Below are 27,856 nucleotides of genomic sequence, written 5' to 3'. Positions count from 1 at the left end.
ATACATCACAATTTCTAGGTAGCTTAAGTTTCTTGTTTTAAGTTTTATTTCTAGGTTAAATATTATTTCTAGGTAGTTTTAGTTTATTTCTGTAAGTTTTACTTTGTAAGTACATAGCCGCAATAGGTTAGTTTCAATGACTTCAACATACCTACTTGTTTAGCATTTATTTAGTATTTTACGTGTAGTAAGATCAGTTGATAGTCGCTTTCGTAAAACTAGTGCCTACGCCAAATCTTGAGATTCAAACGAGAAGAGGGACGGCCGGGCCCGCACCCGCGCCGCCGCCTCGTCGCCTACCGCCGCCGCCTCACTCGCCGTGTCGTCACGCGCCACGCGCTGTCAGTTCGCTTCATCGTCGCCGCTGCCTCATGCACCGCCTCGCCTAGTCATGCTCCATGGGCTAGTCAGACCGCTTACCGTCGCCGCCTTGCCTGCCGTCGCCGCCTCGCACCGTCGCCGCCGCCTCGCGTCCGCCTGCCGTCGCCGTCTTGCCTGCCGACGTCGCCTTGCCTACCATCGCCGCCGCCTCGCCGCCGCCTCGCGCCGCCGCCTCGCCGCCGCCGCCCGACGTCGCTGACTGGTTTCAACTGGTTGATGACAGCTTCAGATAGAGAGCTCTGGAAAACCTTGGAGCAGGACTTTATCCTACAGAATAAGGGTTCTCACTTAAAACTTAACATGTTCTTAACTTACCTTTACTTAATTTACTTTTATCTTTACTTAATCTTAGTGTTGATATGTATAGGTCTATTGTATGGTTATCAACATTAGAGTAGGAAGTTCTATAATTTGATAGATGGTCAAAATAGAATAGATTTGTGTTTACCAACGGCAAACAGGATAGTCTAGTGAGTTGGATTTTGTTAGTTAGTTTGGCACAAACTTAACGCCTGTCATTTTGTAATAGCAATTCTACGTAGTGAACGATTGTCGTCCTCAACATTTAGAATATCGTTGTTTATATACACGGCTAGTGTAAAGTTTCATGTAGTCTTTATTTTAATATTTAACAAATATTAGTTCTTATTTAGTCTCAAAGCTCGTTTTAATCCTTCAGATTTTGTGAAGAGCATATTATAGTTTATAAGATGTTCATATGTCGTCAGGGTTTTAGTGTTAGCAACTAAACCAAAGTTTACTTCAGCTTTCTTCGTATGAATAGTGGCACTGAAACTTGGTAGTTCATGTGCTCTGCCTACCTCTTTATGGGATATAGCCGTGATTATATGTATGTATGAGTAGAAATATGAAAGGGTTTCAAGAACAACACTGAAGGAACGTTTTTGTAGGGATTGTTTTAAGGAACTAACACTTTAAGTACATATCATTAATCATCATCACTTAATATTATAAGTAAGTAAGTATGTAAATATACTTTATTGCACCATTTTACACATTACATTTATGTATACATAATGTTGAGTGAGAGTATAAATAGGTAACAATAGGCAGTCTTATCACTAAAAAGCGAATAAAATATAGTCTATGTCAGCGACTTTTACAACTTTCTTTTATGAATATGTATAAGTATGGCTCGCAAAGCCGAACCTGGTTTTAAATGTCTTCGATTGTTATGTCTGCCCATACAGCTAAACTATAGAATGAATCGTCATCGGCGTTATTTCCGGACCGGACCGATGCTACTTTCAAATCTTCAAGAAAAGAGCACTTCTGGTGTTTCTGGTGTCCATGGGTGGCAGTGATCGCTTACCAGTAGGCGACCTGTCTGCTTGTTTGCCTCCTACCCCATAAAAAGTTATATGTTTTACCAAACATAGTCACATAATGTGTAGATATTATATAAGTACGTGTAGATGAGAGTTGCATAATTTTTATTTCTCTTATAACATTGTGTTTTTATATTTTTAGGTCTACACTACTTATCTTATTCTTGTATAATGGTGGGTCAAGACTTTAATATAAGGGGGGGGGGGCACGTGAAGATGCAGGAAGTTCGAAGTTGGAAGAAACCAAGATTCACGAGTTAACGGGACATATTTGACATGTTTATTTACTCTTTTGTTGTTTTTACTAACCCTATATACTTTTGTTATGTACTGTTATGTTTTTCTATTGTTTGTTATTCCATTGGTAGCTTAGGAAACTTAAGAAAGCAAGATTGAAGGAATGAAGATTTACAAGTTAACGGGACATATTTGACATGTTTATTTACCTTTTTGTTGTTTTATATTAACCCTATTTATTTTTGTTGTGTACTGTTATGTTTTTTCATTGTTTTGTTTCCCCATTTTCATAGCTTAGGAAACTTAGAAGTTTATGTGAATTGACTCAAGGCACAGTGGAGTAAATATCAGCCAGAAAATACTAAAAGGTTTCAAAAATTGTTGCGGGGACCGCTTTCCATCCGGCGGGCCGTATAATTACCTGTTTGTCATCGACGTGGTAGAAGAAATTGGTAAAATGGTAAATGAAGTCAGACTAGTTAGAGTCAGTTAGCAGTTTCATATTATGTCGAGGTAAGTGAGCATGTCTGAATTATTATAATCTTCGTGTTTTACTTATGTAACTTTATAGATTCGGCGAGATAGATCTACAATATAATGCATTCGATTAAATTCGAATCTTCTTGTGATTAGGTAGGTAGGTACTTTATTGGTTCGAACCATGTCGCAACAGTAGCGATATAACAACGTGAGTGCAACCGTAGTTTCATTGAGTTTTATTGTAGATTATGTTGCTCCGTAATTGTCAGTTTTAACATTACTCCGTTTATTTAAAATTAGAAAGGATTTTCATGTTATTCTTTTATATTTCCTTGAACAAAACTAGAGACGTAGTATATTAAACATTTTAGTCCTTAAATTAACCAGTCTTTTAAATTTTTGATAAGCACTCATATCAGTAAACTTTCAGATTACCATTAGGGTCAAGTAAGGTCAGATAGAGTCTAGTACCTAATATTACAAAACGTTTCACTCTTAACTTTAACTAGTTTCTTAAACCAAGGTAACTGGTAAGTATTTGTTTTACTAGATATATTATTAGATTACCATTATCGTCTAGTATTCATAATATTGCTTTCGTCGACGCCGAGCTCACGGAGGTCTACGTTCACTCTATCCGCTCAAAGATATTTAGGGAGACTAGCAGGACGGCGTTCTCCCATGCTCTCAAGGCGAATGTGAGGTAACGATACCGCTCAAAACCGAACGAAACGGTGTGTTCTTGTGTTGAAGGACGAAACTCATTTTGGGTTATCGTGCCAGCGAAGTAAGTAGTAAGTAATAGGTATAAGTAAGTACCAAGTAAGTAGTAAGTATTTGTTCTATCATATATTCTGTGGAAGTAGGTATGTAAGTAGGTATTCATAATATTACATGGAAGGAAAATTGTTTTTCATACCTACTCAGTAAAATCTGCGTCTATTATATTCAATTGTTTAAATCCAATTTTACATTCCAATTCTATAGTATCGATTCAGTAAATAAGGGATAGTTCATCACGTTTTTCATAAACATAGATATACCTATTTATACCTCCTAGTTGTTTGATTTTGATTTTGAAAACATAGACGTGATTTTTAGAAATAGTAAAAGTTAGGTACGTCGAATTTCAACTCAATGTAATGGTCAGCAGAGGGTAAGAGTATGTACTTACTATTGTATTGTATTGTACTGTATTGTAGTACGGGCGATTTTCCGCAACCGATTTCTTGCGCGTATTTTGCGTGATGTATAAGCTAACTATTATCAATAGGTATTCTAATTATACGCAGATTAACGAAATAAGACGTAGTTTGTCATTACCATCATTATACATAGATAAACTTACATTAAGAGGTTAAAGGTACACCTACTCAGGGAGTTTTCGCATTCGATATCGGTCGGATCGGATAGTGTGTGAACACACTTAAAGTTAAATTTCAATTTTCATAGTTGTATTTGAATGTATGTACCTGATGTAGTTGTGTGTTTGAATGTGGGTATGTATAGTTTTGTTTTTGAATGTAGGTATGTAATGTATGTATGTACGAGACTATTTAGAAGTCATTTATTTTCTATTAAGGGCTTTTCATCTTTTAATTCCTTTTGAAATCGTTGACGTAATTAAATAAAGCTTAAAGTAAGATAAATAAACTCAGCGTATTAATCACTATTCATTTTCATCACCATAATCTAAATCTTAGAATTTTTGTGTGTAATTTGTGACAGATGAAGAAAAGTTAATTTCGCAAAGAGGACCTGAAGTAGGCCAACAAGTATGTAAAGGAACACTTTTGTATTTTAAATGTAATTGTAGATATGTGTATGTATGTTATTTTAGTATTCGCTTGTTTGAAGTGATACGGTTGGTAATGCTTGTGGTTGAAACATAATGTTTTAGCATAACATCACATTAAATGATCCTAATAACGCAATCTAGTTTCAATTTGTAGACTTTAGAGGGTAATGGGTAGATTGGTGACAACAGACATTTTTTTATTTTGAAATGTAGGGTATCGCGAAAAAAAATGAAGATGGACCGTCAAGAAGAAGAAGATGAGAGGTCAATGAGAAATTACGTCATTTTAGAAATGTAACCTGTGGGGTTTAATTGTTTAATGTACATGAATGGGACGGTGTATGCCGTAATCGTATGTGTAAGCGGTACGTGCGAGTGTGTTATTGTCGCGGGGTAAGTGTTATGCAACTGTTTGTGTATTTACTGGACTAGGTCTAAATGTGTTTAGTGTCCGTTTATGTTTATCGTGCGACATTTTTGTCCACAATTTTTGGTAACGCTCTTGCTTCTACGGTGGTAAAATAATCAGGGAAAAATAAAAAAAAAAGAGAAATTAAATATCGAGACAATCTGTCGCCACTAATATACATTGCCTATTTCGCCACAGTCGCAGTAGCACACTTAGTTTAGTGGATAGTGCATTGTGCTATGAAGCGACAGGTTGTTGGTTCGAGCCCCGGCAATGAAATATTTTTGTGTATTTTATTGTTTGAGTTTTTTTCCTTTTAATTTGTTTTAGTTTAGTTTTAAGGTTCTTCCTCTATATTTATTTTAGTTTTGTTTTTAATCTTATTGTTCAAGGTTATCCATTTGTTATTAAACTTTGGTCAATTGTTTCCTTTATTTAGCTTCTCACAATTTGAACCCTTTAGAATACGCTAAATTTTAGTTGTCACGGGGGCATGTATGCCAGCGAGTAAAGAGAGTTGTAATTATTACGACATGTGTTAAAGATGACTTTTGTTGTGAGTTATTCCCGGGTCTGGTTATCACAACCGATTAAGTAAAAGTTTAGTTCGCAGGGGGGCACGTGTGCCAGCATGTAAAATTGTAATTAGTTTGAGTAAGCAACAGTTGTTTTAAATTGTAAGTGTATGTGTATGTTACTTTTGTTTCCGATTAACTTAATTAATAACTGAGGGTGCTCGTCATCATAATGCGGCAAAGGTAAGAAGCCAGAAACTAATAGTTTTACATTTACAGAGTTAGTCAATAGCATAAAACTTGCAATGACATGGGGGCAAGTTTAGTGTTAGGATATCTAGTTATGGTGGCGTAGTAGTATCTATTTACGCATCGTTACATGACAATATTGTTCTTTAAGGTATGTTTCTTATCGTGTGGATGGGAAATGAATAGAAAAATTTTATTCAAGGACCTAGCAACATTGAACTACAATGTATGACTATGTGCGAGTCTCGCTATTTGGAAAGTTGTACGAGAACCTATTAATTAGACCTTAGCTTGATGAACCAATTAACTATTTACATTAAAATTTATTATTTTGTTTATCAGGCATAGATTTTGTCATGTTTTTCTATTACCAAGTAAAACTTATTGTAAATAACGGTCATCCGTCTATAAGCCGTCATTTTATCCTCCACTTAGCTAAAAATATCGTGTAACTGTAACAGTATTAATTTTGCAATGTTGTGTTGGGGAAACTAAAAATAAAGGATAATCCAAAGTTCATATTTTGTTTGTAATTACGCTAACTTGACGCGTTTCGTGCTTCGAGCTTTTGAGTTACAGAGCCAGCAGCAGTTGTACGGGACAGCAGCAGTAGTACGAGCAGCAGTTGCAGTAGAAAATCTACGAATTGGAGTGGCTGTCTTCGCCTGAAGCCCCTCCAAGAACATATTTGTGCAGTCAGTAGGATCTACTACTTCGGCAGAATAAACAAGTTCAAAAACATCTGAAAAGGATCTGGATAGTGAAGAATGAGACGTGGGTAATCGTTTGGTTCAGGATATTTGTGGCTGGTCAAATGTAAGATGAACATGTTACCATTTTGTAGTTAGAATACCTAAGTTAAGTGGCATAGCGTGTAATAATTTTGATTAAAGCAATTGGCGTAACTAATTTAGCGTAAATTAAAATACATTTTGCGTAAATTTAATTGCAATTTAGCGTAAATAATTAAGCGTAATTTTTAGAGCATATAAGGCGTAACTTTTATGGTTGAAGTGATGTGGAATTGGTTTTTGGTGGTTGTGGGTGGCCAGTGCATGTGCGGGGCTATGGCTTTTTGTTGAACAGCAAGTCATGGTTTCGTATGTGTAAGGGTTTATTCATGACTATCAGGAATTAATTCTAACGTTGCTCTGACTATATTTATTTTTAGCGTAATTTGTCTCAACCAATTACGTTAAACATTAAGCGTAAGCGTAAACTTTAATTATAAGTTATGTTTTGTAGTATAGTATACTATGTAGATTTTTTCAATATAAAGCACAATGCAGTAAATATTTTATTCAAAAGGAAATGGGATTAACTTTTTTACTGTCAATATTTTGATTGTTTGCAACTTTGTATTAAACTGTATGAAAGAGCGAGTGAGGAAGAATAAAAGATGATTGAATGGAACATGTATGATATGTGTGTACGACTCAGATGATGTATGTTATGTGTAGATGTAAGAGAGGATGGATGAAAGAATTGATGTATGATTTTGTATGAGAGAGTTTATTAAGAGTTGTTTATCATCAAATATTGACAACAGTTATTGTTATTTGCAAACGGGGAAAAGGGGACCAAAGATGTGTTATCAAGAGAATATTGGTGTTAGGTTAAGGTCATACCTTTTATAGGTAAATTCTTTTTGATAACACAATACTCTACAAGAAGCTATCACTATTCGTCCGTCACACTCTCTATGAACGAGTGGGTTTGCAGAAGGAGTGTTTTGATTTAGTTTGCTTAACCTATCTTAGGGGATCCGGGGTACCGGGCTGCACAGCAAGCACGTGGAAAAAAAAAAAAAGAACCATGTGTTTGAACTGCAGTGACGTGGCGGTCCTACCTTTGGAGAGAAATGTGTGCCTCTGATAGACAGTTTTGGTCATTGCTATTTAACTAAAAAGCTTTCTATAGAAATGATTTTTTTGAAATCAATTGCATTGTAAATTAGTATGGCAATTTGCAGCCGATATACATCCAGATATGTATAATTTTTATAGTAATTTTTCATCATAAGTAGGATTATGATAATAATAACTTCCACAAAATAAAATACAGTTATTATTAATGTAATAGCAAGGCTGAGGCTGTCCAGGAGTTCCTTCCTGCCCATATGTAGTACCAGTAACTCGGTCGAGACTTTCAAATACTTTTAAGGATGTCTTCTACATTCTTAACTGACCATTTGGCTGACTCCTGAGCTTACGTGATGTGGGGTGGTCAAGCATGTGAATTAAAACACATGTTTGAATTACTTCGTGTCCATCTATCCTGACGCTAACCTCAGATAAGGACTTTAGAGTTCGTTTGGGTTCCACACGAATAAAAAAAAAAAAAAATCGAGTGGAAATCATTTGAGCCATAACGTAATATATATGAATTCAAAATACTTCTAGCTTTCTTGCTTGGAAATAGAGTACTACATCAAGCCAAGAAAGAAAGGAACCGGTTGTCCTGTGTGGGTTATTGACTGGAGTTATTGCCACTGGGAAAAAGTGTTGGAGGTTACCGCAAAGGTTTTTCCATTCTTTATGGGGAGGTTTTCGTTGTTTCTGGACATCTGGGCAATGTAGGTGGTGGAATCTCAATGGCTACGGTCGTAGATTCCGGATGAAACGCGAGGACTTTGCTACATAGGGCTCACTTGCCTCACAACCAAGTGTCGCATGGAGGGTGGAAATTCTGTCTGAAAGCAATTGGACTCATGGGTCATAATTCTGTGGGTTTATAATTTCATGCCGGATAATTTGTTTCCTTTCTAGTATTGGTCACTTTACACACCACATTTACATCAAAGGGTTAAATAACAATATCTGATTTAGAGTGGGAACATTTGTGCTCCGAGTCAAGGTTTACAAAACCTTTCCTCTGTGACAAATGTTGGGGGCAATTGTGACGATCCGATAATCTCGTTTCGTACAAACCTATGCATGCATAAATATAATCGTTATTTTCATTCCAAGTAGAAACATCATTCAAAACATCGGTAGCAAGAGTTCTAGGAAAACAGGTCGGAACTCGTCTTGGCGTCAGGCGATGGTGCGCAACCAATCACGATCGAGATGAGCGCGTCGGCGCTGGAGGGTGCGCTTCGGATGCCCATATATGGTAATACAAGCGAGCAATGCCGTCGGGGCTCCGGGGGGACGCTAGCGTGGCAGGTTCGGGCGGGGCCGTCACCCGAGCGGGCTATATAAGCCAGTACACGGGGCGCAGGGGATCATTCTGGAACGAGTCGCGGGTCGAGGCAGCCACGGGGAGATCTCTCCAAAGATAAGAAGGAGTCATGTGAGTTCTTTAATATTTATCACTGTTTTTCTTTGTGATTTCATTATGATGTTCTATTGTGCTTTGTTATATGACTATTTTGTGATACTTTGAAACATAACTGAGTTATTAGGGGTTTTATTATACACTTAGAATAATTTATGGATTTTAAATAATACTCTGATATTCTAGAGCATATTATATTATAATTTTATTAAATGCTTATTGCATATTTTCTGTGTTTGAGATCCAAGGGTCTTACATTAATTCCAAAGAATGCTGAAGCAAATTAAATTATTTTATATGAAAACTTATTACAATGTTAATTATATGGTTATCTGTATAAGCTTTTGCTTTAAATGGACTAAGGTTCTAAACAACTTCAGAAGAACAATGCTTAACTGCATGCTTTTGTGTTTGAGATCCAAGGATCTTACATTAATTCCAAGGAGTTCTGAAGCAAACTAAATGATATTTTATGGGTTAATTATATGGTTATTCTGTACAAGCTTTTGCTTTTAAATGAACTAAGGTTCTTAACCAACTTCAGAAAAAGCTGAAGCCAATTATATTTTATTTATTCTTCAGAAATAAAAGATTATTTTATTTCTGGATATTTGATAATATTGTGATATTATATTTTTATTATTTATTATATCTGTAGAATGAGCTGCTAATGGGTACTATATCTTTGGAGGTTTAATTGCTGAAGTATATGGGATAGCCGGGTTTTGAGAAGCTTAGGGACTAGGTTCTGTCGGGAATGCCAGTTTGAATTAAATATTTTTATTTCGGATTTGTTTTTGATAAATTAAAGAGACTCAGGTCTTTTCTCTTGCTACTTGGCATTGAAGTTATGATGCTTGTTTGGGCAGGAGGTCCAGGCTTGAGTATATCAGCTAAGCGTAACGTGACAGTTGAGGCAAGTTTTGTATAGCAATGCGTACAAGCTTACCACATACAATGATGGCCATTAAATGCATTGTCTTGTTCAAATATAGTAATTGTAGTCTTCATTTGTCGATATGTTGGAGGAGAGTCTGGGGTTCTATGGTTTATATGGTTCAAAATTTTTAAGAGAACCGGTTGATAGGTTCACATTCCAGAAAAGATGATTCTAAGAAAGGATCCAAGGCCTGGCATTTTAGATGATAGAATAGGCGACCTTACCTCATGCGCAAACCAGGAGGTATTTGCCTAAATAAAGCCCCGAACACAAAATAAAACAAAGGGTTCTTGGAATTCTTGAATTGCTGATAGTTTTCCTTTAATTATCTTTGAATAGTATTAATAGTGAAGTTGTATTCTCATTTTCGCTGATTCTCACTGACAATATAAAATAGAAATAATAGAAATAGAATTCCAATTTCGTATTCGATTCGAAGAAAGAATTGAATTGGCAAATAGCTTTACGTTGATGGTCAGAGCTTAGTATGTATTACCGACTATGTATTGTAATTCATACTAGGACGCGTTGGGGATGAAACACCTTTAAAAATAAAATTCCTAAAAATTTGACTAATAAATTGAATTTTTCACCTTAATTATTGTATTTTATTTCTTTCTACTTCACAAAGTGTATATTTGACTATGAGAATTGAATGAACATGTTGGTTGTAATTGCTCTATAAAATAAATTATGTATCGGTACTCATCTATAGGGAATATCAGAATAGCGGAAACTATTATCATGTTGGGGGTAGAATTTGTAAAAGTAGGGAAATATCTAGTGTGTTGAAACTTCCTACACTTGAGAAAAGGATTTGTGGTTACTTCGTACAGCTTAGGCGTCCTACCTTTACTAAACGATCACATTTTATTATTTTTCTTATGGCCAAACGTTTTAAATGCAGAACAAAAACAAACAAAATAAATTGGGATTAAATTCAGGGGTAGTTATTGAGCTTAATGGGTTTTGGGTTGTTAAATATATGGGGTGCTTATGGTAAAGTATAGGCTAGGGTAGGTAGGTCCCCTTTTGACTGTTACAGCACGACAGAGCGAGACTACCTTTCTACGGCGTTTCGGTGGCGCTTCGCGTCGTAGACATGTCAAAACTACAGTCCCAAAACCCAAAACTACAATGGTTCATGATTCGTAGGGTTACCAGATCAAATGATCCCAATGTTGGGATAAAAGGTTTTTCCGGGGTTTTGAGACTCATGTTGGCAAAAGTAAAACATTTCTTGTTTCAATTTGATACCTCAATATTGCAAATGATTTTTACTTTCTATATTAAAATATGTAAAATTGATAATGAATAACAAACTTAGTTAATCACGCGTGTATTGTAGGTGTTACTTGCTAAACATAACACATAATTTTTAAGAAAAAAAAACCGCCTTCCTTTGGGGTTTTGGTGTTAAGTACTTTCAAATGTTGGATTATATTATCAATTCGTCTGTATATTTTTTAATGTTTGTTATTCGATATCTCCGTCATTTCTGAACCAATTTTGAAATTGGGATGATTCTGAAGTACTTACAGATGATAATGATTATCAAAACGGAACTCTAACCAGGGGCGGCTCACTCTTCATCAGCAGTTCCACTGCACCAAATGTCACTGTTCTGGACGGAAGTGCATGCTGTTCTTATAAAAATACCAAAGTCACTATAAGTGTACCGTTCAGATTTGAGGAGTTCCGTTCTGACCATCATCAGCAGTTCCACTGCACCAAATGTCACTGTTCTGGACGTAAGTGTATGCCTTTCAGATTTGAGGAGTTCTCTCGATTTCTCCAGGATCCCATCATCAGAACTGGGTTCTGAGAAAAATGGGACCAATCTGTATGCATATACATTTAATCAAAAAAAAATTTTCAAAATCGGTCCAGTAACGACGGAGATATCGAGGAACAAACATTAAAAAAAATAAAAAAAAACAAAAAAAAACAAAAAAAAATACAGACGAATTGAGAACCCCTTCCTTTGAGATTTGGAAGGCGGTTAAAAATGACGGAAACCACCAGTGGCGAAGGCCGAACTTTTTTTATCCTTTCTGAGCAATGTAGCAGCGATATGTATGTTGTTTTTGTGAATTGGCTTCTCCGGTTTTTTTTCAGAAGTCGGGAGAACATGTGTTAAATTGGGAAAATCCCAGCCTACAGTTTCTCACTATCGTTCTTCTGTGGTGCGACGCAGACACTTGTGTGTCGCCACGTTGCGTCAACGATAGTGCTGTTGGCTTCGGGCCCAGATACCACCAATTACGTACGTGAGTTGTACGTGACACCTCTGTGATGTCAGATAGTGCGCACGCAATTATGTTTGTACGAGATAGAGATGTCACTGAGATTGTTCTTTTTGTTAATTAGGAGTCACCTATTTTGTTTTGTGGGAAATAGGGCTTGACAGAAAACTGATAAAAAAGAAAAGTTACAGATGGAGTCTGTGCGGAAAGAACAGTCTCGAAATGGTCTCGAAGTGCTTTTTCTACATACAATATTAAGATATTCCTTGCCAAAAACCCGCCCGGTTTCCTACATAGATAACGACTTGTTTCGGAAGTACTGTCTCTGGCAATGAATATGCTAAAGTTCTTTGAAGAACTGAGATCGTCGATCGTCATATCTCATATTATGATGCCATTTATCGCCCACTGATAATCATACTCGTATTTAACTCTTGGGCTTTATGATAAGCTTTTACTTTGTTGTCTATCATTTTTAACGTTAGTGGTATGTTCGGAATATATAATTATTCTTTGTTAGAGGTACTCATTCCTCATACTCGTAGTTCGTGTTAAAATTACCTTTTGGGTCATTATCTTGTTAGGGAATTACTATAAAAAAAACAATAAGTATTTTGTCAATAGATTTATCTATTATATTTTAATGAATAATTTCTCAATTACAGCTGTACTTACAAACTGCTCACAGACCTCGCCGTAAGCTTGTAAAAATGGCAAAATAACGAATGTATTGCATGTCAAATCTCTGGTTATAATTTACAGAGAGTGTTATACAAAATAAATGAGCGGAGCGAAGTGAGCTGCGAATACTCTTCTCTGATTGGTCAACAATCATCTGCTGCGCTCTGATTGGCTTACAAAGTCGTGACGTAACACGCACAACGGGATAACACTGAACAGTCATTTATTTTGTAAAACACTGTAAGTACTTATTACAAAAAATCGAAATAAACTCTTAATGCTTAAATTTAATGAATTCCATGGAAAATTATTTTCATTTTATAGATAATATATTTTGTATTTTTAACTACAATAGTTATCAACTATATATTACAAACTTTTTTAACTTAAAATTAGATTTTATCAATCGTTTTTCGCGCGCGTTCAATTGTTGGGCAGGAAAAAAATAATTCACGTCAAAATTAAAATTGCTAAAATAATGGAGACAACAATTAAATAAATATTACTTACATCCAAACTTTGCAGATTTCTGACCATTATCATTTACTCGTATAACAAGACAATTACATATTATTTTCGAAAATAAGTTTCATTGATATTTGTTTTTTTTTGTTATTAGCAACAATTAAACGCCCGCTAATCTCACAGCACAATTGACAAACATATTTTCAAAATATGTCTATTAGTAAACACGCATAATATATACCTTACAAATTGTATTTACAAAATAAAGCGATGTATTTAATATTATTCTATAGGGTGAGTTAAATGATTTGATGAGCGAATTGATTCAATGCAGTTGTAGCACAAAACACAATTTTGTAGAATTGCACATTTCATTTATTCTAATAGCGCTAATTGTAGTCAACAAATTAAAGCCAATTAGAAGCTTTTTGTTTGATACCTATGGGATAAAGTATCTCAAAAGTTCAATAGAAAAATAGATCCTGCCAAAAGAATGCTAAATTCAGTGACAGAAGGTTAGGTTAGACAGCTTGGCACAACACTAGATTTTAGTCACTAATAAATTAGGGAAAAAGTACATTTTCTCCCTTTTTTGACGCAAACTAAAAAAGTTGCTTAAAATATATTATATTAGTACAACGCTTACGGTAGCGATAGCAGAAGAAAACTGCTGCATATAATATAATTATATGAATTATCCCTGCTCTCGTTTTGATGTTTTGATGATTTTTTTATTTTCCACAATAAAAAAATCATCATCACGATATTTGTTTCTCTTGATAAAAAAAATAAAACTTAAAGTATTATGTCACAACTGCAGATGATTCAACTCGAAAGGTTTCTATATTAAGCCTATTGCTACTCCGGTGGAAAACTATTAGTGATTACTATTGTGTGGCGTAACCTACGTGTAGTGTTCGATGTTAATGTTATGGATAAAGTCGACATTTCTGAAGAAAAAAAAATATTTTACAAGTATTGGCAACATTCTGAATTACATTGTTTATAAATTGGACGCTACAAAATTAAACTTTTCATAAAAAAAAACGCTGCGTTTACTTTACTGAGAGTAACAGAAAAAGAGGAAAACAGTAAATAACATTGTATTTCTTGACGCGACAGAAAAAGCATCAAAGCAGCAAAAACGTGTAAAATAATATTTTTTCACCAAAAATTGTCGACTCTAAGGTAATGAAACATAAATAATATCATGCGCTTCGTAGAGTCCTATTAGACTGCAACATTTGACTTGACAACTTTACGTTAATCTTACAGCATAACTCCGGTTCAGTGAATCCAAAAATAAAAAAAATGAAGTTATGTCATTACCAGAAATCGGACAGATTTGCGACATCCTTAGTGACTCACGTCATTTTAATGACTTTTAGTATGAGATGACGCACAAAAATCCAATCTCTGGTCATTACTTATTTACAACTCCAATACCATATAATCCGAAACATGTTTTTTAAATGAATTTCGGCAAAAATTTCGTTTCTAAGATTTTTTTTGTGTACGGAATCTTAAAGATGGGATAGAAAGTTACAATATGTTATATAGGAGTCTATGAAACGCAATGTGAACGGGCCGTCAACACTTTCTGACGTCACAGTTCACGTTGAACTGCCTTACAGGTGTCTAACAACCTAACGACCTAACTTAACTATTTACATTCAGTATACGAATATCGACCCGAATAGAACTCGACAGAAAAAAATAGGAACGATACAAAAAAGCCACGCCTGGCTGCATCTATTGGCATCTTCATCGCATAAAGAACGTGAATTACGTTTTGGCAAACTGTATTTAATAATATAAAAGTTTTAACACAACTGTTTAACCTCTCCACCATGCCATTTGCAGTGGGAGTGAGACTTATAGCTTTCCTTAAAATCATGTACTGTCATGTTTGCACATTATATAAATGAGTTACACAAAGTTTTCGGAAATGGACAGAGTGAAAGCCTCGAAAACGCGAATAACGCACCAGGCGTAGCCACATCGATATAAATACACGATATTTACAACGCTCTCCCGAGTCAGTCCTGCGTCTCCACGTCCAAGCCGTTGACCATTCTCTCGATGCTCTTCAGGTCAGACGGCGTGCCGGTGGCCGTGGCCGTGGGGGCATCAGGCGGGGGGTCGGCGGAGGCCGCTCGCGCGGGGGGGGAGCCGACCCGCGGCCGCGCGGGGGAGGAGCTGAGGCTGCGGGCGCGGGGGGCGACTTGCTCGAACGCGGAGCCCAGGCCGGGTAGAGCATATGGTGCGAACCTGTGGGAAGAGAATGCCGTCAGTGAGAATTCTTAAAGCTTTTCCCTAGTTCTTAGTTTCCGTTTGTAAAATAGTGCATGGCTGCATAGTTGATCTAGAGTGGAAAAGGCAGAGTGTGTAGTCTAAAGACATTCATATTGCAATCGCAGAAGCGGTAAATAGATAAATGAGTGACAGGTAGAACTTTCTAATAGTTTAACTCCTTGATGCTGATGATGCGTTTGTTAACCGAAAGTAATTTTTGGTGGAACATTTTTTCTTCTTCTACTGCTCTAGGTTTGTACTGATTTTTGTTATTATCGAAAGTGAAGTTCATCATTAGACACTAACCTGTGCGTCTTCCCTATCGGAGGCGCAGGCAATGCGGGCGGCGGCGGTAGCGAATACTGCTGCAGCAGCGGATGCAGGTTAAACAGCAGCCCCGGCGGCATCTGGTGCGGCGGGAAGAACGGCGGCGGGTACAGCGAGGGGGGGTACAGGTAGGGGAGAAGGGGGGGCTGCACCGGGGGGCCGAGGGAGACGTCGGGCGCGGGCGAGGGGCGGAGGGGCCCGCGGGAGGGGAAGAGGCACGCGCGCCGCCGGAGCACGAGGAGTCCGAGCCGGCCTCGTTGACTTCTTCGGCGCCGGAGTCGCCCGCTGTCGAACTGAACCAGGCTGCAAGAGAGAAATGTGTTTTAGATATATGGTTACCACCAAAAGGACAATATAGGAGGATTCTGTTGGCATCTCCCGAAAATTCTGTTTACAAATATCGATGGAGTCCATTTCAATGTTTTTGGCTTCCAGATATTAGAAGACAAGGGTGTCTATAGTGAAAGGGGGCTTTCTAATGGAAACGTTATATTTCCTGTGGCTCGAATACGTCATAATATCAGTGCAGGGCTCAATCACTAGACTAAACTCACAAAAAAACTGGTTAATTAAGACTCCTCCGATTGGAAGGCATCAGGACTAACAGAGGTACTTTGGCACTTAAGAAAAGAAATTTCAAAGATGTTAAATTGAGCATAGATTCTTTCCGACGAAATATCTTCGGATTAAAAAAGACCAGGAGGTAGCTCACGTGTGCTGGTGTGGTGCGTGCTTCTCGGGGCCGGCGGACTCGAGGGGCCTCCAACGTCTAGCGGCCGCTCATCGCCATCTCTTGGCTCGGAGCGAGTCCTACAGTCCACTAGAGTACTCACACGTGCTAGTGTGGTCTGTGCTGCTAGGCGCCGGCGGACTCGAGGGGCCTCGAACGTCGAGACGCCGCTCATCGTCTTCGTCTCTCGGCTCGGAGCGAGTCCTACAGTCCACTAGAGTACTCCCATGTGCTGGTGTGGTGTGTGCTGCTAAGCGCCGGTGGACTCGAGGGGCCTCCAACGTCGAGAGGCCGGTCGTCTTCATCTCTCGGCTCGGAGTGAGTCCTACAGTCCACTAGAGTACTCACATGTGCTGGTGTGGTGCGTGCTGCTAGGCGCCGGCGGACTCGAGGGGCTTCCAACGTCAAGAGGCCGCTCATCGTCTTCATCTCTCGGCTCGGAGTGAGTCCTACAGTCGACTAGAGTACTCACAAGTGCTGGTGTGTTGTGTGCTGCTAGGCGCCGGCGGACTCGAGGGGCCTCCAACGTCAAGAGGCCGCTCATCGTCTTCGTCTCTCGGCTCGGAGCGCGCCGTCAGCAGCGCCTGCCTGCGGTACACGGACAGACTACTCGTGTTATTGATGCGAAATTTATTAAAGAAAAACTTATTTTTAATAATTACATATTATAGATAGACATAGAGCAAGATGTCGCCTATGACTTTAGTTACTTAGTGACCACAATTAAAGAGGCCCACTGACGATCAGTCCGCCAGACGACAACTACCCGTCAGTTCTTCGGCGCTGTCACTTTTTAGTTCTAACTGACAGGCTCTTGCCGTTTAACGGACAGATCGTCGTCGTCGATCAATATGCAACAGAATGTAACTCGCATGCGAGTTCTCGCACCGACTGTCTTAATTAACTTTAAAGCCCATAGTACAAGTTTTTCATACGATTTGTGGAAAACTTAAACTAAAGGGGGGAAAATTGCTCCATGTAAAAGGTACTTTGCATTTAAAATACATAAAACAAAGAGTTCTAAACCCACAGTATATCAGGCGCTGACAATAGAATAAAAATATGGATAGCTCTTAGCAAAACCGGAATAAGAAGTAGAAAAAGTACGAGTAAAGGATTTTCTCAATATTTTTATTTCTGTAAGATTCTTGTAGCAATTGCTAACCTTAATAATAGGCTAGTTTCCTACTAGTCAAATCAGCTTCTTTTTAAGAACTGTCAAAACGATTTGGTAATATCAAAGAGGATCGAGTATTATAGAGAGTTACTGTCGAAGTAAAATGTGTAATCACAGTGCATCCATCTCTTGACACAGGCTTAAAACTTTTGAACCTCAGTTTTGACAATTTGGCCCATATTCTTAGCTTGATATGTGTTAAAATGTCAAATATTAATAATAGCGCCATCTAAGTGAGCGTACCCCAACGGTGTAATGCCATCTAGGCCACCGTACCTTTTTCTGTATGGTACTGAGGTACGTTTTTTTCTTAGACTTTATCTGTCTATACGGAGTTATATATGTCTTTGGTGATATGGAATTACTATGAAATACCGAGGAGTGAGGTCACGGTCAATTCATTTACTTTATATCTTTCTCTTTGATTTATTAAATAGAAATTAAGTTTAAACATAACTACTGTCCAATTTTTTCTAATTATGTGGTGCTTTATTTCGTGCACTGCATAAAATATTTATTTTAAGTATAGGATACTAGCCTATTGGATACCAAACCCTAATGATATTCTTAAACATGAACACACTAAACCTATATTTTTCTTAACCCTAAAACAGCGAAAGGGCAAATTGCCGTGGGCCTCGCTGTCATTAGGAGAAGATTAACCTTTTGTGGCCCATTACCGAAATGTCAACCGTTTGTCACCCCCAAAGTGCACACTGTCATTTTAAAATTATTAACGCGGTGTTGTCACGTACCATTAGGTAAATAGTTTGCGTTTGAGACTTTTATTTTTAGCGTTTCTAATATTCGTATCAAAATATCTTATAAGAATTTCACCATTCTCAACATCTCTCGTAGGAGTCTTAGAAGTCGATTGGGTTAGGGGTTTAGTGAGGTGAGGAGGCATACTCAAAGGTTATGACAGATGGCGCCACCCTATCAGTCCATTGCACTTGCATAGCACAGATAAAGTATTTCATACGTGCGAGCGAGAAGATAATATGTTTTTCTCTCTCACACATATGAACGACAGTGACATGCCTACACACTTGCACAGGCGCCGCCTGGCGGGATAAAATGTCAATGTGCCTCCTCATTGTGGTGCGGGCCATGGACTAGCCACTTGTCATTGTACTAGTAATATCACTTTTTCCACCGGCACTAAAACGTGAGCAGTTGTATGTGGTAGTGCTTTGCCTTTTGGAAGGACAGGCGTGAGTTTATACCCGGAGGGCGCCGTGGCCGGAGGGCGCCGTGGTGAATGACATGATGACAACATCGATCCCAGCGCGCCCTCACGAACGGCAAAGAGGATAGAACGCCGGAGTGGGTTTAGTGGGTAGGGCCAAGTTTCCCCCCTCTCGACAGGGGAGGGGAAAGAAACGGCGAGTCCCACACATCGTGCGTAACAGCATTCCCACTCCGTCAAAAAAAAAAAAAAAAAGGCGTGAGTTTATATTAAATTTGTGTAATCTTATTTTTACTTAATGAGAATGTGGCATGGAAAACTAGGGCATCATTTTCTTTATCTCGGTAACAGGAATACTCTATGCAAATAAAAGCTAATTTGTGAGTGTGCACGGGAAAACGTCCCACTTTGTCGATTGCTATAAATTCGCTTTGTCAGTTCATTAAGGTACAAGTAAATCTCGCCTTATTTAATGGTAACCGACAAAGTGGGACGTTTTACTAAACACACTCACATTTGAAGCAACAACCTTGCAGCATGTATGAAGATCAGATAATATATTTACTATTGAGGAGATGCTACGTTTAGTGACTGTCATACCTACATTTTTATGTTAGCAAAACCAAACACTAAACGTATTATGCGAATGAAAGAATTTGTGTCATAAAAAAAAGTCATTAAGTACTTATCTTCTATTGACTGTACTGTCGGTACTCCCAAGTCGCCTAAACGTTCTCAAAACATCCAAAAATAATCTCCATGACAATAGTGCAAATGATTTGCTTTACCAGCTCTTTGTTTTAGGGTTGCTGCGGTCTGAATTAACTCGTCTCATTGTCGCTGATAGAATTTAATTTGGGCCACCCTTGCCGTTTAGGGTTGACGACGGTTATTTTAAAGTTTTTAAACTTTTTAATAAGAAGCTTAAACTTTTAAATTTGCACTAGTTAGTCCAAGGTTTTTGCGCGCTGTAGCGCCCATTTTGTAGATAATTTTGTTTAAAATAAAATCATTGCTCTAAGAAAGTGGGTTTTGTATACGAGACATTTATTTACTCGAGACTGGTGGCATCTCAGAGCATGTCCGAGATATACCTAGCTACAAAAATATATTAGACATAGGTACCTATCATATTCTTATACAAGACTTTATAAGTTTTATGTCAACAATTTGATATTTTTTCGGTTTTGCTGGTCGTTTTTTCGGATTTTTAAACGTCCAAAATGATACAACAACATATAAGTATGTGACATTATCTGGGTAAAGGGACCTTACTGTCGTGGGCGCTTACGACGTTATGAGCGATGTTCGTGTACACAATACGACGCCGCGGGACCAACCTTACCTACTGAGTACCAAAACCAAAACTTCTTGCTTCATTTGGTCTAATAGTCAATCTTCCTCATCTTAAAAAGAAAGCGCGAGAAACAATCCCAAACGACGTATTACCAAACGCGGTCCTTATTGTACAAACGCACAGAACAATTGCATTTAGTCACGCGAACCCAAGCTTCGCGACGGATAAAAATGATAAGAATGTGGCAACCCTAACTTAAACTGCCGGCATTAGGGTGCTCGCGTTACAATGTAAACTCTAGGGGTGCCTCGCCTTGTAATTTCACCAAATTTCATCCCGCTCAGTTCCCCTCGGTTTTTTATTGATGCCCTGTAGTTTATCCCTAAAGCTCGGATGATGAATTTAGGGATTTGATTATCTTTGGTAAAGTTGAATCATTGGTTAAATGTAAGCTTGCAGGGTGGTAAGTGATTCTCTCTAGGGTGAGACTTCCTTGGTTTATGCATTTGTCACTTAATAAATGAGATAGACATCATGCCAATTTAATTTTTAATATCTACTTACAATTTTGAAGAAATTTGTCTTGAAAGTATGTTTGATTCGACCAAATATGATGTCAGAGTAATGCAGGTACTATCAGTCAGACAGAATAGATTGAAATTATATGACCAGAAAAAAATCCCGACGAATTGAAAACCTCCTCCTTTCTTTGAAGTCCGACAATGAAATGGAATCCAAGAATGACGTCAATATATTTACTATCTGTATTGACGTTATTCTTACCATGTGATTCTTATTAAGTAGTTCAGAAATCGTTATTTGATACCCAAAACGTCACAGAAAATGCATGTAATTTTTGGTTTCAGTAACCCTTTGGCAGCGCAGTTCATTTTCTCTATACATTCATTCTTTTATCTAATCCTGGTAGAATTTATTAAAAAAGGTAAACCTTCTATTAAAATACCTCGTTCCATATCCAAGCACCCATAACCCATAACCAACATCTTGGCAAAGGGCACAGTCCACCCGGCACAAAGGGCCTATGAAATATGCCCGGCGTGTCCGCGCGTTTGTCAAAACGCTCACGTTTCCCGCCCTTCCGGCCGGCGGCCATTTTGAAAAAGAACTTCCGGCATCCGGCTCATCCGCTCTAATTCGGATGCTGTGGCTGAGCGCGTCCGGTACAAAATGTGTGAGCGAATTAGAGATTCCTTGCGTGTTGCTGGCGTAGGTAAAACGTGTGCATGATTATACCTTTCATATCCGACGGATGAAATTTAAATGTGCGCGTTGTTATATACCTTTCAATTTATGGTAACCTATTTTTCCCCTCACTAGCCCGGAAACACGTGTTTTATCCCATGCCAGCGAGTAAAAAGCGCATTTTATCCACTAGTAAATAAAGTAATTTGACCTTGAATTATAGTCAAATGTTCTGCTTTAAAATTGATAACATACATACATACATACATATAATCACGCCTGTATCCCATAGAGGGGTAGGCAGAGCACATGAACTACTAAGTTTCAGTGCCACTCTTGGCAAAAAGGGGTTGAAAGAAATCCAATTGTGACATTGCAGTGACAGGTTGCCAGCCTCTCGCCTACGCCACAATTTAACCCATATCCCACAGATTATAAAATAAAATTGATAAAAGCGAGTGAATCTAGTGATGAAGATGATTTACCACCAGTGGAACTACTGGAAGCAGAGGTAAACGCATAAACGCGTTTTTTGTGTTGAAATTTCCTCGCTATAGTGAGGGGAAAAGTTTTGTGTTACACACGAGTGCAAATGTATTTTACTTCTCGCGTATTGAAAAACTCGCTAAGTTCAGGATTCTATTCTCGAACCACTCGCATCGCTCGTGGTTCAACTATAGAATTCTTTCACTTGCTCGTTCTTCAATTCCACACTCGGTGTTAAAATACAAGTTTGCCCCTTGTATAACAAATAACTATTACTTCTCGTGAGTTGAAATTCCACACCAGGCGTTAAAATACCACATTTGCACCCTTGTATAGATAACAAAAAACTATTATCAATCTTGGTATCGAAGGTATTCGAGGTCCATGTGCTCATAGAGAACTTATGGCTTAGGTACTTGAGCGTGGATTTTTCGTTTCTAAATTCATATTATGAGGACTTTTCCTGAAACTTTATTTAAGAAACTTGGGTTTGCATTCTAAAAAAAAGCAGGTTGTTATCTTCTGGCTTACATACATTTATAACTGAATCAATACTTATACAACAAATAATACATTCGATTTTACTGTAGCAATTTTAAGCAAGATGTTCAAAAACGTTGGCTCAGTACTTAATTTTCTTACGGTGCGGCGTTATAGTTACTGGAAAATATAAAAACCCCGTTTTTGTCAAAAAGAATACGGATAATAATTATATGTACAGAATGATTTATTTTTGTGACATCATTTGAACTAATTCAACACACGTCAAAATGATTAATTTCCAGCAAAACTTGCTATACTACAGTCCATAATAGTAATAAATACTTAAAAAAAGTTGCTAATAGATATCGCGGGTGGCACACCGCACACCATACAGGTCTGGACTGGTTCTGCCAGCTTATAAGCGTTAGCTCGCTCGTAATTCTCGAGACAATGTCTGGAGCCAGTTTCTTAGTAAATAGACAGATACATAGTACAGTCGGCAAGAATAGTAGCGGGTGAAAGAACAAGTAACTGTGTGCGTAGCCGTATGCCCAAACCACAGTATAATAAAGAGTACTATCGTACAGTATGGCCACTCCCGTTCCCCGCTGAAAGTGCCGCCCACCCCTGTCGGTTACCTGACAGTTACCGCCTGTCAAAAACGCGAACAATCGACCTGTCATATCTCACTCATACAAGCATGGTAGGTACGCGTTCACCTACACGAGTTTAGAATGTGTGCTAGGAACGCGCCTCTTTCATATATTTGATGGCCAGTGTCCGAGATGTGCCCAAACGCTTCACGATTCGATTATTTACTAAATGGTGATAGGTTCACGATAGTTCAAAATTAATTTATAAATTACTCTTACCCCCTTACTCATAAACGTACACTAAAGTTATCAAGCCGATAAAGTTCGTTTGTCTCTTTCCGACGTATTGGTGTGATAGAAAGGGACAAACGAACTTTATCGGCTTGATAAATTTAGTGAACGTTTATGTATAAGGAGGTAATTGGTCAATATTTCTGCATCCACCCGTGCGATCCTAAAGGTACTACGAGTATGTAATGTTTTGAAGGTAGTTATATTCAACCAATGGATTTTCGGTAATGAATGTTCGTTAGATTACTTTAGTTCAAAGGCTTGAAGAATACACTGAGAAAAGGAGCCCCGCGTTGATCTGGTAACGTGACAAAATGTTCGCACTTTCACACTATGTCTAGGAATTTCACGATTTGCTGACTGTATGGGTTTACTGACGATTTGCCAAAAAACGTTTCCCAAAGTTTCACATCCCAAACTATTATTCCCAAATTATCATTTCCCAAATAAACGTTTGGCAAAACAACTTATCGCAAATTGACATTTAGCAAAACTTTTTTGGCAAGTATTTGTTTCCCAAAATATTTACTTGGTCAAATCTCATTTTACCAAATATTATTTAGTCAAATGTATTGTTAGGCAAAATTTCCATTTCCCAATAAATTGTAGTTAAATGGCGCACTAGAAATTAGTTTGTTGATTTTATACTTTGTGTCCAAGATTTGTGTGAAATAATGTGTATGTCGTACTTTTTTTCCTCCTGCTGCAAATGTCAAGTATGACATTTTCACTTACATGTCCGGATACATTTTATTAAAAAGAAACCTGATGTTTCCAAGACCATTATGTTCTATTAATGTTTAATTACATTAAAAGTCATTTCCGGTTTGCTCACTGTCAACCTAACACGCTCCTCCTCGCTTCGCTCGTCGTCGCACCTAAACTGACTCTGTCACACACGAGTTTTCTGTTACAATACTAATAAAATTATTACATTACATGTATGCCTTATAATATTTATTGTCAAACGTGGTTTTGCATGGTATAATTTGAAGAAACATTTTTTGACAAAAAAAATAGTTGACAAAATAATTTTGTCCAGTAATTAATTTGACAAAAATAAAGTTGAGCAAACTTTTCTTGTCCAGCTGAAGCACTTAGGAATGAAACAGTAAAAAACTTTGGAAAATTATCATTTGACAGATTTTAAGTTTGTCAAATGGGTAGTTGGCAAAATTTGACAAAAAAATCTTCGGTAAATTAAATGGATCCCGTAGAAATGAAAATGCAAATGCCTAAATATTTTCGAAATATGCGATGTGATATTTTGACCAAACGTGTTTTTGGGATATAAGTTTTGCCATTAAAAACGTTTGCGAAATAAAGTTTTGTCTAAATAAAATTTGACTAAGTAAAATTGTGCCAAATGATAATTTGACCAAACAAATTCATTGCGAAACATACCTTTGCCAAACAATAATTTGGGAAATGAAACTTTTGCGATCTGATTATTGGGAAATGAAATTTGACGAAACGTTTTTCGGCGAAACGGCAGGACACCGACTGTATGTGTATACTGTTTGCTGTGTGTATACTTTATAACGCACAAATGGATCATATGAACATAGTATATAAGAGTCAAGACTGATTCCAGTCTTAGTTTAATAATCTGGCCTATTACTGTTTAGTGTTTACCTCAGGTAAATAATTTTTGCAAGCATCAGAAATTATCTCAGGTGTACTTATTTCTAAGAATTGAAGAAAATCAATTAGATGAGTTCAAATTAGGTTAACGCGGACGAATAAACTGTTGGCCAAATCGCCGCGGGCTCGCGGCCGCGTTAACCCACATTTTCGCTTAAACTGAAAAACCCCATAATCCGATTTACCTATTCATCAAAAGAGCTAATTGAGTTCTCGTTCGAAATTCAAATACGTTCGCGGAACCTATCCTACGGGTAAATTACGCCGCGAAAAAAAGCAAAGCTGATTTTATCGTGGAAATCCAATTTTCTCCCTTGCACGCTAAAGACGGAAGAAAAAAGCGGCAAGTCGAATGACTCCACCATTTCGAGCCGTTACTCGCCGTGTTTAAACTTGGAACACGAATAAGGAGGCGCCGGATTGGTTTAATTTGAATTTGGAAGGCGCCGGTGCTGCTGCGTTCGGAAATGTCGGCACTTGGTGTAATTAATGCGAGATCCGGAGATAGGAGCTAATTTCGTTAGCTGTTAACTTTGGTTAAGCAGCCGGCGGTTTTTTTCCTTCATTAATCTTACAGTGAGCTTTTAGTTGCGTTGCGCCACCTACCGTGTTTTTCGATAATTGAATAGCTATTAGCGTAATTGTGTTTTCTAATGCGCCGTGTCCCCTCGCCTGTTTATCTTATCTGTAGATAGCGTAAGCTTAATCTTTTAAACTGGACTGTTTTTTCTCACGATATATTGATAATGGCGGTTAGACCGTTTTCACACTATCCGATCCGATATCGGATGTCGGGAGGATTTCAATAGAAAAAATCCAAGATGGCGCCTGTAATGTATGAGATATCGGTCCGACATCCGATATCGGATCGGATAATGTGAAAACGCACTTACGGACTTCTAATTGATGCATTAATTTATATCCCGAGATTTTGTACGATTTTAAAGCGAAGCGATTGAAACAGGTTGTTAATATTTATATCACTTTAATGAAATTTTCTAAGACTTTTCGTGATTATTGTTTCCGTTCAAATGTGTAGATACTATAAGGAATAAGAAGAAGAGAGTTAAAACGCGCTCCGGTTTCGTGGATGGCACAAAGTATAATCTAAATAACTGTCACACTTAAACCAGTACCTATTTTAGATTTTGTACTCGTAAGTAACATCGTTAAGATATTCTGAACTAAAGTCTGGTGGTTTTACGGTACTCTTTTTTAAAAGCAGGTATACTATCCGTAAAAAAGCTTATTTTTGGCGTGGAAATGAACCTCATATTTGATAAATCAGCGTGCATTCGGCGTGAATTCACGAATTTATTTAACGTACTGCGTATCGGTGCATATTTACTGGAAATATACCGGTAGAATTCAACATGTATGCTGTAGGTAACGTTATAAAATCCAAAAGCCTAAATATTCTGCATTTTTGAGACCCATTTCCGCTATAAAAGCCTCTATTATAATGAGTTTTATTTTCACTGTAGGAGCCTCTATATCTTATTGCGCGAAGTCATCGATTAATAACCTAATACTATGGTATTCTTTACTAGTCAGGTATACTAACAGTTTGTCTTTAAAATATACGTAGCTTAATGTATAAAAACAACCATTAGATGACAATCCTACATAAACTGACCTCGGGGCATTCCTCAATTTCTTTTTGTCTATAATAGACAAAAACGAGAAAATGTCAGCTACTTATAATCGTCAAATTTTTGAGTTGGAAAATTATTGCAAAATGCATGTGGGATAACATATTACTGCGTATCAGCATCCTATTGTAATCTTGACTAGGCTCCTTGCAGGGTACCTAATGGCGCCTGAGATGGCCCGGTTCTTAAGTTTTTCTACTATCAAAACTTTGTAAGCTTGATGAGCCCAAACTCAAGTGTGTGTATTCTCTTTGTTATTACGAACATAACTGAAAGTTTGTATAAAAGAAGAGAAAAATTAAAGTCCACCACGAAGACCACCTTAGGCGCCGGTGTCTTATAATGTATAAAGGGATAGATACTTACTTTTTCTCTCTCTTTCCCGCGCCGGTGTCTCTGAATCCTTTCGCGAAAGGATTGTTGTCGATCTTCAGCTGTGTTATCTGAAATATCATTTAATATTAATATTGCGTCGAAAAAAGGAAGTTCAAAACGAGTGGAACCTTTTCTGCACTTGTATCGTAATGTACCTACCTGCTATTAAGATTATCTTTGTCATTTAGAGTCGATTCAATGTGTTTAAAACACGGTTGCAATTTCTGTAAAACGACAGAGTTTGGCAGTAGGGTAAACTCGCCTCATTCGGTGACACGCCTAATTCGGTGAAACAATCAAAAATCGTCTTTCAGAATAGTGCTTCAATTCAAAGCTTGTATCACCGAATTAGGCGTGTCACCGAATGAGGCGAGTTTATCCTTTAGGTTCAGGTGCTACTTCATAATCTGCTAGACACACTACCTCAGACACTATTGACATAAAAGTCGTGGTGGAGTTTGAGGGTGAAGCAGTCCTTGAAATGCTCGCCTTGATGTTCTCTCGGAAAACTTTGGACTATAGTAGTTTGTGTCAGTTTCCTATCAGTATCAGTGTCAATAGAGTGTCTTTTATCAATTCGTCCAAAAGCAACCATTGTAAACCCTAGTAAAAACGCTTAAAACAACAAAAACTTACCTTCTCATTCTGATACGCCGTGACTGCGATGAACTCTGTCTCCTTGAAGACGTACGTTCTGAAGGTGGAGTAGGGCAGCTTGAGGATATCGTTGGCTCGCACCAGGTGGAACCGCGGCTGGTACTTGTGCATCGAGTTCAGGATCGTCTGCGTAACACACTTCAAACAGCTTAGGAACTTGATCGGAGGGCTTATGATTGGAACAGGTGGTATTTTAATGGAGCTAGCCAAGACGACAGTTAAATCACCCTAAACGCATATACCGTGCCGTCGTGGGTAAAAAGGGGTATAGAGAACAAAACTTAAATGTTTGGAAAAGGTGGACGTGTCTTTTAATAGCATCTCATATCGCGAAATAAGTAAGTATTTTTACTTTTCGTTTGACGTTTGTCGATGTTCAATTGTCGTCTTGGCTTGCCCCTTAGTGACTATATATTAGTATTACATAT

General features: G+C 37.8%; 1 protein-coding gene across 1 annotated transcript in view; it reads right to left on the bottom strand.

Annotated features, from left to right (window-relative positions):
* Nucleotides 1-12,493: 12,493 nt before the first annotated feature.
* LOC125236253 (optomotor-blind protein) overlaps nt 12,494-27,856 on the bottom strand; it is a 175,967-nt gene continuing 160,604 nt past the window's right edge. Inside the window, 6 exon segments of the mRNA XM_048142943.1 lie at nt 12,494-15,300; nt 15,631-15,844; nt 15,847-15,954; nt 16,854-16,987; nt 26,763-26,839; nt 27,408-27,554. Coding sequence (XP_047998900.1) covers nt 15,069-15,300; nt 15,631-15,844; nt 15,847-15,954; nt 16,854-16,987; nt 26,763-26,839; nt 27,408-27,554 — 912 coding nt within the window. The 3' untranslated portion in view covers nt 12,494-15,068.

Source organism: Leguminivora glycinivorella, chromosome 19 (assembly GCF_023078275.1).
Source record: "Leguminivora glycinivorella isolate SPB_JAAS2020 chromosome 19, LegGlyc_1.1, whole genome shotgun sequence".
Lineage (NCBI taxonomy): Eukaryota > Metazoa > Arthropoda > Insecta > Lepidoptera > Tortricidae > Leguminivora > Leguminivora glycinivorella.
Note: the sequence above shows the minus strand (reverse complement) of the source record. Positions and strands in the feature narration are given on the sequence as shown.